At 40.7% G+C, this 15,159-nt stretch overlaps 1 protein-coding gene across 4 annotated transcripts in view; it reads left to right on the top strand.

Annotated features, from left to right (window-relative positions):
- ZFYVE9 (zinc finger FYVE-type containing 9) overlaps positions 1-15,159 on the top strand; it is a 200,964-nt gene that overhangs the window by 140,759 nt on the left and 45,046 nt on the right. For all 4 annotated transcript variants that reach the window (XM_021941549.2, XM_031668706.1, XM_031668716.1 and 1 more), the window contains 3 exons: positions 2,664-2,888; positions 5,107-5,189; positions 13,508-13,612. In XM_021941549.2, the coding sequence (XP_021797241.2) occupies positions 2,664-2,888; positions 5,107-5,189; positions 13,508-13,612 (413 nt within the window). The remainder of the gene's footprint in view (positions 1-2,663; positions 2,889-5,106; positions 5,190-13,507; positions 13,613-15,159) is intronic.

Here is a 15,159-nt window from a genome sequence, read left to right on the forward strand (position 1 = left end):
AAATCGTATATTTGGCTAATCAATATATGTATATTTGCATTAGAATAATAATAGTTACAATTTTTTGAGAATACAGTGTTGCTGGTCCTGTTAGGCATTTTATAGATTTCCTTTCATTTATTCTTTATAACACATCTGGAATTTAATATAGTTTCTCCTTCCATTTTACATGGACATTGAGGCTCAGAGAATTAACTTACCCCAAATCCCACAATAGTGAATAATCAAACTAGCATTCAAACCCGTATCTCTGGGACTCCAAAATCTGCAGTTTATTTTTCAAAATGCCATACTGCTACATTGATATGACAATTCTTTTGTTTTTATAGATCTGGCCCAGCAGCTTAATTGTGCAGCCAGACCTGGGTAATCCTGGAGTAAGGGTACTACCCCTAAATTCCTAAATGTACTACCTAAATGTAACATATAGATGATAATGTTTAGGTGAACATGACTTTCAGCCACAAAGCTTCTCTGAGTTTAATGGGGAGGCATTCCCTTCACTTGTGGTTCCTACTGTCAGGATACCTATCCGCTAAAATCAAGGATGCAAAGACCCATAACCATTATAAGAATAAACTCTCGTTTTCAAGAAAAGTAAGCATTAATTTCTCTGATGGAGACTGCTTCATTTGGTGTTATTGCTTTCAAAGGTATCAAAGGAAGCTCGTACGTGGCTAGTGAACACATTTGTTGTTCCATCATTGAGCAGCTCTTGTCAGGAAGTCCTTTTGCAATTCTATACTGAGGAAAATGTCTCCTTAATGAAGGGTTGATATGTTTGTTACTGTTTCATTCACAAAAGTATTTTGAATTGTAAAATGGCTTGGCCAGGCACAGTGGCTCACACCTGTAATCCCACCACTTTGGGAGGCCAAGGCGGGTGGATTACTTGAGGTCAGGAGTTTGAGACCAGCCTGGCCAATATGGTGAAACCCCATCTCTACTAAAAATACAAAAATTAGCTGGGCGTGGTGGTGGGTGCCTATAGTCCCAGCTACTCGGGAGGCTGAGGCAGGAGAATTGTTTGAACCCGGGAAGCAGAGGTTGCAGTGAGCTGAGATTGCACCACTGTACTCCAGAGTAGGTGACAGAGCAAGACTGTCTCCAGGAAAAAAAAAAAAAAAGAGAGAAACCTACTTAATGTGAATTTAAATAAGCCCTAAATTACAGAGCTATGTTTCATATTTCTCTCAAAAAATTATAAACAATAAATCCTGTCCAGGCACAGTAGCTCACTCCTGTAGTCCCAGCACTTTGGGAGACCAAGGTGGATAGATCATTTGAAGTCAGGAATTTGAGACCAGCCTGGCCAACATGGTGAAACCCTGTTTCTACTAAAAATACAAAAAAAATTAGCTGAGCATGGTGGTGCATGTTTGTAATCGTAGCTATTCAGGAGGCTCAGGTGAGAGGATTGCTTGAACCTGGGAGGCAGATGCTGCATTGAGCCAAGATCACACCACTGCACTCCAGCCTGGGTGACAGAGGAAGACTCCATCTAAAAACAAACAAACAAAACAAACTTGTCTGTGGTACCATCTTCATAAATCCTCATCTTCCCTTAATGTCTTATAACTGTAGTTATTACCATAATTCATTATGTTCATGAGTTGACTTTCTTCACCCAGTGAAATTATAAGCTTGGTGACAGCAGCTTCCTAATCTGAACACTTCTTTTTTTTTTTTTTGAGACAGAGTCTCACTCTGTTGCCTAGGCTGGAGTGCAGTGGCACAATCTTGGCTCGCTGCAACCTCCACTTCCCAGGTTCAAGCGATTCTCCTGCCTCAGCCTCCTGAGTAGCTGGGATTACAGGTGCACATCACCACACCCGACTAATTTTTGTATTTTTAGTAGAGTCGGGGTTTTACCATGTTGGTCAGGCTGGTCTGGAACTCCTGACCTCATGATCCACCCACCTCAGCCTCCCAAAGTGCTGGGATTACAGGCGTGAGCCACCGCTCCTGGCCTTGAATATTTCTTTATGACCTTTGAGGCGATATTCTTGAGACCTCTAAAGCAATTGATACAGTAAAGCTATACAATTTAACCAAGGAAGGCATTAATATTTTTGGCTTTTATCTAGACAAACTTCAACAGTGTGATAATGTAACTTAGTTTATGCTCTTTAGAAGCCGTGATAAAATTGGAAACCAAATTTCATTTAATAAATGCCATGTATTTAAAAATCAGCTTTTTAAATGTAAGTCTTTCATAGTGAAAGATTGGGAATTACTGTTTGGTAGTGTCCATCCAGCCCAGTGTTGCATAATAATGTTTATTAAAAATATGATTAATTGGCTGGGCACGGTGGCTCACGCCTGTAATCCCAGCACTTTGGGAGGCTGAGGTGGGTGGATCACGAGGTCAGGAGATCGAGACCATCCTGGCTAACATGGTGAAACCCCGTCTCTACTAAAAATACAAAAAAATTAGCCGGGCATGGTGGCGGGCGCCTGTAGTCCCAGCTACTCGGGAGACTGAGGCAGGAGAATGGGGTGAACCCAGGAGGTGGAGCTTGCAGTGAGCCAAGGTTGTGCCACTGCATTCCAGCCTGGACGACAGCCAGACTCTATCTCCCAAAAAAAAAAAAAAAAAAAAGAAAGAAAAGAAAAATATGATTAATTTATTGATACAAAGTAACGAACTTTTTTGTTTTTAGGGAATGTGGTGAGCAACTTGGGACATTCCTTCTTCAGTCAAAGTTTCCTTGGCAGTAAAGAACATGGTGGATTCTTATATGTGACATCTACCTACCAGTCACTGCAAGACCTAGTACTCCCAACCCCACCTTACTTGTTTGGGATTCTTATCCAGAAATGGGAAACTCCTTGGGCTAAAGTATTTCCTATCCGTCTGATGTTGAGACTTGGAGCTGAATATCGACGTAAGTAATAAAAACACGTTTTTCAAAGCCACATGACCAAGGCATGATGACTAAATAATGCCTGAAATATTCAGAGCCCTCTGTTTGGTGATATAATTCAGCAGAAATAGTCTTTTGAAATAGCTAAACTAAATTTGGCCATTGTCTGCTTATATTGGGCGTAATGGGAAGCACTGAAAATAACAAATGAGGAAGTTGATTATGTATACCTTGTAAACTTACTGCTTTTATAGTTCATTGATAAAAAACATGATCATCTTTAGAAAAATGAATCTGAACTTAAATAACTTTATTTTTTGTAGTATCTGTATATGATGAGCATATTCTTTGTCACTTGGTTGGAAAACAGTTATGATCAATTATATTTTACTTAACATACTGGAAGCTAGTGAAATGGAAACCACTCTCAGTTGGTAAGGAATATGCTACAGAAGAAGAGCTTCCTTGCCCATGGCTTTAGCAGTGCAACTAAGATGTGATTTTTAAAAAGACATTAATGGTTAAATGCAAGCTTGATTTTAAATTTTATAGTTCCATCTAATTAAAAGTGCCCTGTGCTAGGAATCAGACCACTTGAGTAAGATTCTCAACTCTGCCTCTTATAAGCTCCGTAACTTTGGGCAGGTCACTCAAGTTCTCTGATTGTGTTTCTTTTTTAAACTGGAAATAATAATGCTTGCTTTTTATTTTATATTGGATTGTTAACAGGATCCAATGAGAGAATAAATGAAACATTATTTTATAAACCATAAAACTGTGTTCTCAGCAAGTCAATTTCATTCTTTCACCAATTATTTATTAATTCAGTAAGAATTTAATAAAGACCTCCCATATATCCTGAATCCTGGGAATTCTGAAATAGCTAAGATGTGATTATAGGCTCTTGGGAACTTTTATAAGGAATACATACAGAAATCATGATTATAGCGGTATATTGTGTTAAAACCTGTGCTCAAAGTTAAGTTCATTGGGAGCTCCAAGACGGGCTCTAACTTGACCAGGAATGAAGGAATAGTTGGACTTTCAATTTTCTTGGACCAGAGTGCCTCTGGATTAACTCTGAAGGTGGTATATGAATCAGCTAAATGAATCAGGGAAAGGGAAAGATTGTGTGTAGAAGAACAACATGTGTATCTTCCTGTTTTATGCAGACGTTTCAAACCATAAAGTTCAAGAGATGAGCCAGCCTGTGATTTGCCTCTCCTAAGGAGGATCCTGGTTAGGAGTATAGAAGAATGAACTCTTGGCTGAGTGCAGTGGCTCATGCCTCTAATTCCAGCACTTTTGAAAGGCAGCTGAGGCGGGCAGATCATTTGAGGTCAAGAGTTTGAGACCAGCCTGGCCAACATGGTGAATACCATCTCTACTGAAAATACAAAAAAAATTAGCTGGGCCTGGTGGCACATGCCTGTAATTCCAGCTACTGGGGAGGCCAAGGCAGGAGAATCACTTGAACCTTCTTATGGCAGGAGATCATGCCACTGCACTCCAGCCCTCCAGCCTGGGCGACAGAGTGAGACTCTGTCTCAAAAAAAAAAAAAAAAAAAAAAAAGAGTGAATTCTTAAATGTGTTGGGGAAAAAAAAAAGTGAACTCTTAAACTTACCACAGAGGAATCAGGAGATATTTTTTTCCTGGATTGTATCAATTCAGTTTGAAGAAGATTGCTCCCTAACCTTGTGGGGTTTTTTTTGGAGGGGAGACAGGGTCTCATTCTGTCACCAAAGCTGGAGTGCAGTGGCACAGTCATGGCTCACTGTAGGCTCGACCTCCTGGGCTCAAGCCATCCTTCTACCTCTCAGCCTCCCAAGTAGGTGGGACTGCAGGTGCATGCTACCACACTCAGCTAATTTTTTTGTTTGTTTTTTGTAGAGACAGGGTCTCCCTAGGTTGCACAGGCTGGTCTCAAACTCCTAGGCTCAGGTGATCCTTCTGCCTCAGCCTCCCAAAGTGTTGGGATTACAAGCATGAGCCACTGTGCCTGGCTATTGTGTGCCATTTTTGAGATATTTACGTCAAAAGGCTTATTCTGGTTATCAGAAGACTTAATGTGGCTTTGGATTTGTCTGCTACCATGCCAAATAGTTTTTGAGCCCAAAATTTGATATGTTCTAATGAGCCATTACAATTATATTTTGAAAATTGTGTTAGTCATGAAATCTCTTTTACCAAAGTTTTATGTTGCCAAACTTAAGTTTGATCATTTCTCATTTCCATAGTTTATCCATGCCCACTATTCAGTGTCAGATTTCGGAAGCCATTGTTTGGAGAGACGGGGCATACCATCATGAATCTTCTTGCAGTAAGTCGGGAATTGTTTTTCCTTTGTCCTTACTGGAGTTTATATGGGAGAAAGAAGAAAGCAAGTTTATTATTTTCTTGGTAGCTGTGCCCAAGCTGCTTCAGGCAGGTAAAGATTTATGCTGAAGATAAAGAACAGTATATATATACACATATATACACACACACATACATATATACATATATATAAATATATACATATATATACACATACACATATATATATACTCTTTTGCAAACATGAAGTGAAATGGTACAGGATTCCAGTGCCTGATTATACACTTACTGTCTAACCTTGCAGAATTGTTGTGAGGACTAGAAGTAATATATAAATAAAACACCTAGCATTCTGTCTTGTTTTTATTTTAAGACTGGCATTCTATGAGTTTCTCTTGTGTCTATGTAGGTTATTATCCAAGCAGAGATTGGTCAGAGATTGTACCCAGATACCCCAAGCCAGTAAGGCTACTGCTCTCTGCTGATGGATCTGAATATGGACTGGAATTTAAACTTCATTGTTTTCCTTTCTTCTGGGCGCTCTCATGTCTCCTACACACATGCACAGGTTCTGACTCTGTTGGCCAAGAATATTGATTGGCTTGAGTCCACTAAGTTCTCCGCTGCATATATGCACAGACTAGGATCAATCCTGGATATCTGGATATTAAATAAACAGTTTATGAAGCTACCTATGGTTGTCACATCTCCCAGAACTTACCCCAAACAGGTTTAGTGAACTCAAGCTAATCAATCTACTGAGCCTCCCTTTTTAGTAACCACTGAGATTACCACTTTGACAATGTTCCATAGCAAGTAAACTCCTTCAAGTAGCAAAGCTCATTTTTTTGTTTGTTTTGTTTTATTTTATTTGACACAGAGTCTCACTCTGTCGCCCAAGTTGGAATGCAGTGGCGCGATCTCAGCTCATTGCAACCTCCACCTCCCAGCAATTCTCGTGCCTCAGCCTCCTGAGTAGCTGGGACTATGGGAGCACACTACCACACCCAGCAAATTTTTGTATTTTTTATAGAGAGAGCATTTTGCCATGTTGGCCAGAATGATCTCAAACTCCTGGCCTCAATGATTCACCTGCCTCAGCCTCCCAAAGTGCTGGTATTACAGGCGTGAGCCACTGCTCCTGGCTGCAAAGCTTATTGTTTTTACAAGCTCCCTTGCCCTAGTTGAACTACCTAACTGCCTAATGGGGCTAGGGGGCAGCCCCAGGCAAGAAGGTCACAGACTCAATTCAGAATTCAGTAGTTTTCATGAAAAAAACACTTTTTTTTTTTTTTTGAGACGAAGTCTCTCTGTTGTACAGGTTGGAGTGCAGTGGCGCAATCTTGGCTCACTGCAACCTCCACCTCCCTGGTTCAAGAGATTCTCCTGCCTCAGCCCTCAGAGCAGCTGGGATTACAGGTGCCTGCCACCACGCCTGGCTAATTTTTTGTATTTTTTCATAGAGACAGGGTTTTACCATGTTGGCCAGGCTGGTCTCAAACTCCTGACCTCAGGTGATCCGCCCACCTCAACCTCCCAAAGTGCTGGGATTATAGGCATGAGCCACCATGCCCAGCCAAAATGCTTCTTAATGTTGTATGCCTTTGATCTAATTCCAGAGCACTGACATGGTTCTTTTTAAACCACTTACACAGCTTTTTGGTTGCTTTTTGAGGAGTAGGTTTGGTGATTTCCTCATCTGTCAGGCTTAAAAGCTATAGTTCCAGTTATCTTTTTAAATTTTTTTTTTTTTTTTTTTTTTTTTTGGCGATGGGGGATGGAGTCTCGCACTGTCGCCTGGGCTGGAGTGCAGTGGTGCAGTCTCGGCTCACTGCAACTTCCACCTCCTGGCTTCAAGCAATTCTTGTGCCTCAGCCTCCCCAGTAGCTGGAATTACAGGCACGAAACACCATGCGCAGCTAATTTTTGTATTTTTAGTAGAGACGCATGTTGGCCAGGCTGGTCTCAAACTCATGGCCTCGAGTGATCCACCCACCTCAGCCTCCCGAAGTGCCTTTTGCCTATCTTTTAATTGGGTTGTCTTTTTGCTCTTAAGTTTGTTATATATTCTGAATATTAACTGCTTTTCAGATGTATAGTTTGCAGATATTTTCTCCCATTTCTGTAGGTTGTGTATTCACTCTGTTAATAGTTTCCTTTTCTATGCAAAATCTTTTTAGTTTGATATAATTCCATTTGTTTATTTTTGCTTTTATTGCCTGTGCTTTTGGGATCTTATCTAAAAATTCCTTGCCTAGCCCAATATTGTGAAGCATTTGCCCTGTTTTCTTCTAATTGTTTCATAGTTTTGGGTTTTATATTTAAGACTTTAATCCATTTTTAGTTGATTTTTGTATATGGGGAGAGAAGGGGATCTAGTTTCATTCTTCTGCATGTGGATATATCCACTTTTCCAAGTACTATTTATTGAAGAGAGTCCTTTCTGCAGTGTGTGTTCTTGGCACCTTTGTCGAAAATCAGTTGGCTGTAGGTGTGCAAATTCGTTTATGGGCCTTCTATTCTGTACAGTTGGTTTGGACACTACTATGCTGTTTTGGTTACTATAGTTTTGTAGTATATTTGGTCAGGTAGTGTGATATCTCTAGCTTTGTTCTTTTTGCTCAGGACTGCTTTGGCCATTTGAGGCCTTTTGTGGTTTTATAAGAATTTTAAGGTTTTTTTTTTTGTATTTCTGTGAAGAATGTCATTGGCATTTTGATAGAGATTGCATTAAATCTGTAGATTGCTTTAGGTAGTATGGCCATTTTCACAGTATTAATTCTTCCAATCCATGAACATGGAATCTCTTTCCATTTAGTTGTATTCTCTTCAATTTCCTTTGTTAGTGTTTGTTTTTGTTTTTTTTTTTTTTTTGTTTTTTTTTTTTTTTGATGGAGTCTCGCTCTGTCGCCCAGGCTGGAGTGCAGTGGCCCGATCTCAGCTCATTGCAAGCTCCGCCTCCCGGGTTTATGCCATTCTCCTGCCTCAGCCTCCTGAGTAGCTGGGACTACAGGCGCCCGCCACCTCGCCCGGCTAGTTTTTTTTTTTTTTTTGTATTTTTTAGTACAGACGGGGTTTCACCGTGTTAGCCAGGATGGTCTTGATCTCCTGATCTCGTGATCCGCTGGTCTTGGCCTCCCAAAGTGCTGGGATTACAGGCTTGAGCCACCGCGCCCGGCCTGTTAGTGTTTTATAGGTTTCCTTGTAAAGATCTTTTACCTCTTAACTGTGTTCCTAGGTATCTTATTTTTTTTATAGCTACTGTAAATGGAATTGTTTTCTTTATTTTTTATTAGCATATAGAAACACTACTAATTTTACGTGTTGATTTTGTATCCTACAACTTTACTGAATTTGTTTATTAGCTCTAACAGGTTTTTGGTGGCATCTTGACCTTATACATTCTATGTATAAGGTCATGTCATTTGCAAACAAGCACAATTTTACTGTCTCCTTTTCAATTTGGATGCCTTTTATTTCTTTCTCTTGCCTAATTGCTCTGGCTAGGACTATGTTGAATAGAAGTGATTAAAATGGGCGTCTGTATCTTGTTCCTGATCTTTGAGGAAAAGATTTCCATTGTTCCCATTCAGTATGATGTTAATTGTGGGTTTGTCACATATGGCCTTTATTATGCTAGGCTGCTTGTCCAGCTGGGCACAGCAGGCCAGCCAGCTGTGTGTTGGTTTCTCCACTGTACAGGTCTGCCTGTTCCCTGGAGCAGGGAGGTGCCATATGAGTTCAGTGCCAGGGCTCCCTCATTCTGTTGGGCCTAGGCTCTCAGCAGCTAGATGGTGGTGATACAGCTACCTGTGTGTGTGATGGACTGACAGTGGGGCTTCAGAGATGGAGAGATGCAGTGGCAATTGGCCCCCAGGCAGGATGAACTCTAGCAGAGGGTCCAGTTTCAAGATGGCACCATGCTGTGACTGGGAATGGGGGCTGGGAGGTGTATGACATGGGCACCAACTCTGGAGCAGTATAGTCCAGTGAACTGCAGGCAGCTACAAACTGGATTCAGGGTTTGTGAGGACTGCGGGACTCTCTTGTAGCAAGGAATGCAGGCGGCTGCAATGGTCATGGGGATCATGGGTCCCCAGCTTACCCTTTCCCCATTAGAAGTGGTCCTTCCTGACTCCAGGCCACTCCTTGCAGGGAGGCAGTGTGGCAGAGGCAGAAGGCTTTGCTCCCGTCTCTGTGGTGCTATCCCGGGCATCTGGTGTTCCACAGGAATTTCAGCATTCCTCCTGGTGCCTCCAGCATACTTCCACAGCCACTCCAGTTGAAATATAGTTTGTTTATTAGTTGTTTTGGTCCCTTTTGTTGAGTAGATGGGAGCAAGAGCTAGGCAACTCCAGTCAACCATCTTGCTGATGTCACTGTCTTTTAGAGAGAATAATAAGAAAAAAAAAATCTTGGCTGGGTGCAGTGGCTCATGCCTGTAATCCCAGCACTTTGGGAGGCCAAGGCAGGTGGATCACAAGGTCAGGAGTTCGAGACCAGCCTGGCTGATATGGTGAAACCCCGTCTCTACTAAAAATATAAAAATTAGCCGGGCGTGGTGGCACGTGCCTGTAATGCCAGCTACTCAGGAGGCTGGGACAGGAGAATCGCTTGAACCCAGGAGGCAGAGGTTGCAGTGAGCCAAGATTGTGCTACTGCACGCCAGCCTGGGCAACAGAGTGAGACTCTGTTTCAAAAAAAGGAAAAAATCTTGTAGATTTACCCATCTAGTTGTCATTTCAGTGTTTTTCGTTCCTTTGTATAACTCTGTATTTTCATCTAGTATCATTTTCCTTCTGCCAAAATGATTGCCTATAATATTTCTTACAGTGTAGGTTTGCTGCTGATGAATTATTTTAACTTTTGTATTTCTAACAACATCTTTAGTTGATCTTCATATTTGGAAGATACTTTTGGTGGATGGAGACGTCTAGGTTGAGTTTTGGTTTTTGTTTTTTGGGTTTTTTTTTTTTTTTTTTTTGAGCCAGAGTCTCACTCTTGCACCCAGGTTGTAGTGCAGTGGCACAATCTTGGCTCACTGCAACTTCCACCTCCCGGGCTCAAGCAATGCTCTCACATCAGCCTCCCAAGTAGCTGGGATTACAGGCGTGCACCACCATGCCCAGCTAATGTTTGTATTTTTAGTAGAGACAGCATTTCACTATGTTGCCCAGGCTGGTCTTGGACTCCTGACCTCAAGGGATCCTCCTGCCTTGGCCTATCAAAGTGCTGGGATTACAGGTGTGAGCCACCGCACTCAGCCTGATTTTTCTTCTTTGAGTATTTTTAAGATATTGCTCCACTGTCTTCTGGTTTGCATTGTTTTCCGTCTCATCTTTATTCCTTTCTACATAACAATTTTTTATTTTCTTGCTGTTGTTTTTCTTTTTCTTTCTTTTTTTGGAAATAGGGTCTCACTCTGTTGCCCAGGCTGGAGTGCAGTGGCACAATCATGGCTCACTGCACCCTTGACGTGCAGGGCTCAAGTGATCCTACCAAGTGAGCCTACCAAGTTGCTGGGACTACAGGTGCATGCCACTATGCCCAGCTAATTTTGTTTATTTTTTATACAGACAGGGTCTCACTATGTTTCCCAGGCTGGTCTCCAACTCCTGGGCTCAAGCCATCCTTCCACCTCAGCCTCCCAAAGTATTGGGATTACATGCATGAGCCACTGTGCCTGACCTTCTCTGGGTAGTTTTAAAAGCTTTTTAAAATCACAGGTTTGAAGCAAATTGATTATAATGTGCTATAGTGTAGTTTTCATGTTTCCTGTACTTGGGGTTCATTGAGCTTTTTGAATCTATGGGTTTATAGTTTTCATGTGATATTTTTTCTGTTCATCCCTTTCTCTCCCTGAAGGAGATTACTCCAGTTACATACATATCAGGCTGCTTGAAATTGTTTCATGGCTTAGTAATGTTCTTTTTGTTTCTTTTTCAGTCTTTTTTCTCTCTGTTTTCTTTTAGGATGGGTTTTATTGCTGTGCTCTCAATTTCACTAATATTTTATTTTGGAGTGTTTAAGCTGCTGTTAGTTCCATCAATCTTTTAAACAATCTCAAATACTGTAATTTTCATCTCTAGAAGTTATACTGCTAAGATTGGGTCTTTTAAGATCTTTTATGTCTCTGCTTAGCATCCTGTACATGTAGAATACAATATAATAACTATTGTAATGCCTTTGGTAATTCTAACATCTTGTATAAGTTCTGGCTCAGTTTCCATGGATTGATTTTTTTTACCTTATTTTGAGCTGTATTTTCCTGCTTCTTTGCATGTTTGGTATTTTTTTATTGGTTGCCAGACATTGTGATTTTACCAGTTGGGTGCTGGATATCAATATTCTTGAGCTTTTTTTTTTTGCAAGTAATGAAGTCAAGTTACTTAGAAATACCTTCCATCTCACATCATATTCTACATTTCAGTAAATGGTGGTTCCAGTCTTCTAGTAGCCCTGGCTATAAAATTTAGAATCATCTTTATCATTTGTTCACATTCCACATCCATGGTGGCAAATATTGTCAGATTTTCCTTTAAAATATGTCTAGAAACAGGCTGGTCACAGTGGCTCACACCTGTAATCCCGGCACTTTGGGAGGCCAAGGTGGGCAGATCACCTGAGGTCAGCAGTTTGAAATCAGCCTGGCCAACATGGCGAAACCCCATCTCCATACTAAAAATACAAAAATTATCTGGGCCTGGTGGTGCATGCCTGTAATTCCAGCTACTCGGGAGGCTGAGGCAGGATAATTGCTTGAACCCAGGAGGCAGAGGATGCAGTGAGCCAAGATTGCGCCGCTGCACTCCAGCCTGGGTAACAGAGTGAGACTCTGTCTTAGGAAAAAAATAAAAATAAAAATAAATAAATAAATAAATTCTCTGTATCTATCTATCTATCTATCTATCTATCTATCTATCTATCTATCCATCCTATCTATCTAGAAACTGACAACTTCTCATCTCTTCTTAAACTGTTAACATCCTGGCCAGGTGCGATGGCTGACGCCTGTAATCCTAGCACTTTGAGAGGCTGTGGCGGTTGGATCACCTGAGGTTGGAGTTCAAGACCAGTCTGGCCAACATGGTGAAACCTTGTCTCTACTAAAAATACAAAAATTAGCCGGGCATGGTGGCACACATCTGTAATCCCAGCTACTTGAGAGACTGAGGCATGAGAATTGCTTGAACCCTGGAGGCGGAAGTTGTACTGAGCCAAGATCGCGCCACTGCACTCCAGCTTGGGCAACAGAGTGAGACTCCATATCAAAAACAAAAAACAAAACAAAAAAAAAAAAAACAACAAAAAACCAAAAAAACTAAGCTCTCACTATCTCCTACCTGGATTGTTTTTATTGGATTGTTTTTATTGTATTTATCTGAACTTTTCTTCTATTCTTCCTCCCTTACCGCCTATTCATTACAGAGAAGTCAGATCTGTTAAAACAGGTCAGAAGCCTAAAGGCAAAAGTCCTCGTGGTGACCTATAAGAACCTATAAAATCTAGCCATTTGCTATTACTTTGACCTTGACTCCAACACTCTTGCTCATTTTGTTTCACCAATACCAGATAGATGGTGTGTTAGTGTGTATGTGTTTCCTTATAGATATTCAATTGAGTGCCTAAGATGTTCCAGGCATTAAAGATATAGCAAGAACAAAACAACTGAGAATTTATACTCTCTTGGATCTTCACCTTAGAGGGAGGAGACAGATAGTTAACAAATTAATATTGAAAATGTTAAGTGCTGGTAAAGCAGGGTAAACATTCAAAAAAAATTTTTTTTTTTTTGAGACAGAGTCTCGCTCTGTCGCCCAGGCTGGAGTGCAGTGGCATGATCTCTGCTCACTGCAAGCTCCGCCTCCCGGGTCCACGCCATTCTCCTGCCTCAGCCTCCCGAGTAGCTGGGACCACAGGCACCTGCCACCATGCCTGGCTAATTTTTTTTGTATTTTTAGTAGAGACGGGGTTTTGCCATATTAGCCAGGAGGGTCTTGATCTCCTGACCTCGTGATCCACCCGCCTCAGCCTCCCAAAGTGCTGGAATTACAGGTGGAGCCACTCCGCCCGGCCCAAAAATACTTTTTAATGTTGGTATAAGAGGTATATGATAATGTTTGGTTTACTTATAAGAGTTTAAAGACTAACTGAAGAGCTAAAATATGTACAGTGGGGCTTCCATTATACATTTCCTTATTATTTAAATAAATAGGATCTTTCAATATTGACATTTTTTCCATTTGTGTTAATTTTATTACTATAAATTAAACCCTACCATTGATGAATTATTTTATTCTGCTTCAATCTGCTTTGGCGCAGGACTTCAGAAATTACCAGTATACCTTGCCAGTAGTTCAAGGTTTGGTGGTTGATATGGAAGTTCGGAAAACCAGCATCAAAATTCCCAGCAACAGATACAATGAGGTAAGATTTACCATGAAGGCGTATTTTTCATAGTTGAAAACATGAGTGAAGGTGAAAAAAGCATGATTATGTATAAGTTTTATTTATAATTAATTAACAGTGAAATCAGTTCATATTGTATGGTTTAGTTCATTTATGGGGAATTTCATTACAGAAAGACAAGATGTCAAATTTGTAACCTAGTTGTTCATTGGATGTGTCATTTTACCTTTTTATGTTATGATAATTAGTGTTAGATTTGCATTTAGGTCATGAAATTAGCCTCGTATCTATAATATTAGTGGTGAGATTTTAAAAATGTCCCCCCTCCTACTATAAATACTTATTTATTTATTGAGATGGAGTCTTGCTCTGTCGCCCAGGCTGGGGTGCAATGGTGTGATCTCGGCTCACTGCAACCTCCGCCTCCTGGGTTCAAGCGATTCTCCTGCCTCACTCAGCCTCTCGAGTAGCTGAGATTACAGGTGCCTACCACCACAGCCGGCTGAGTTTTTGTATTTTTAGTACAAACGGGGTTTCACCGTGTTCGCCAGGCCAGACTTGAACTCCTGACCTCAAGTGATCCACCCCGTTCAGCCTTCCAGAGTGTTGGGATTATAGGCGTGAGCCACTGCGCCTGGTCAATATTTATTATTTTTAACTGTTGTTAATATTTAAACACAGCTTAGTGTAAGTCCCAAAATGGCTTTAAATAAGGTTCCAAAAGGAAATGATTCATTTTGAATTAAGCTATATTTTGTAACTAAAGTGAAATTGTGCATACTATACACAATTAACAGAATTATATAAATATTCTTTGCCTATTTGCACGTGAAGTCTTTCTTGAATTTAAATATTTTTTAAAATCAGTTGTAAAATGTCTAATGATAATTATTGGGCTTTTAAAGAGATTTTATTTTTAAACTTAGTTTGGTATAATAATGATTAAAATTTGTTTTATTAGAGTGGGTGATAATTCCACTTCTTTCTTAGATTTCTTTCACTTTTTTTTTTGGAGACACAGTCTCACCCTGTCACCCAGGTTGGAGTGCAGTGGCACGGTCTCGGCTCACCGCAACCTCCACCTCCCAGGTTCAAGCGATTCTCCTGCCTCAGCCTCCCAAGTAGGTGGGATTATAGGCACCTGCCACCATGCCTGGCTAATTTTTGTATTTTTAGTAGAGACGAGGTTTCACCATGTTAGCCAGACTGGTCTCGAACTCCTGATCCCAGGTGATCCACCCGCCTCAGCCTCCCAAAGTGCTGGGATTACAGGCATGAGCCACTGCGCCCAGCCAGGTTTCTTTGTATAAAATAATTTTTCCTTCCTTTTCTTTTTTTTTTTTTTTCCTTTTTCCTTCCCTTTTTTCTTCATTTAGTCACTAAATCATTTATGCATTGAATATACATTATGTACTTGGTATGCACGTAGAATCACACAGATGTTTTATTGGATTTGTGAGCTCAGTTCTCAGCATTATTATGAGAACGACCTCTGTGAAGAAAGCTTTTACCCATGACTTTCCATGTGATTTTTTTTTTAAGGATATTAGAAAATAGTAGCTGTG

The sequence above is a fragment of the Papio anubis genome, chromosome 1 (genome assembly GCF_008728515.1).
Source record: "Papio anubis isolate 15944 chromosome 1, Panubis1.0, whole genome shotgun sequence".
In the NCBI taxonomy this organism is placed as follows: domain Eukaryota; kingdom Metazoa; phylum Chordata; class Mammalia; order Primates; family Cercopithecidae; genus Papio; species Papio anubis.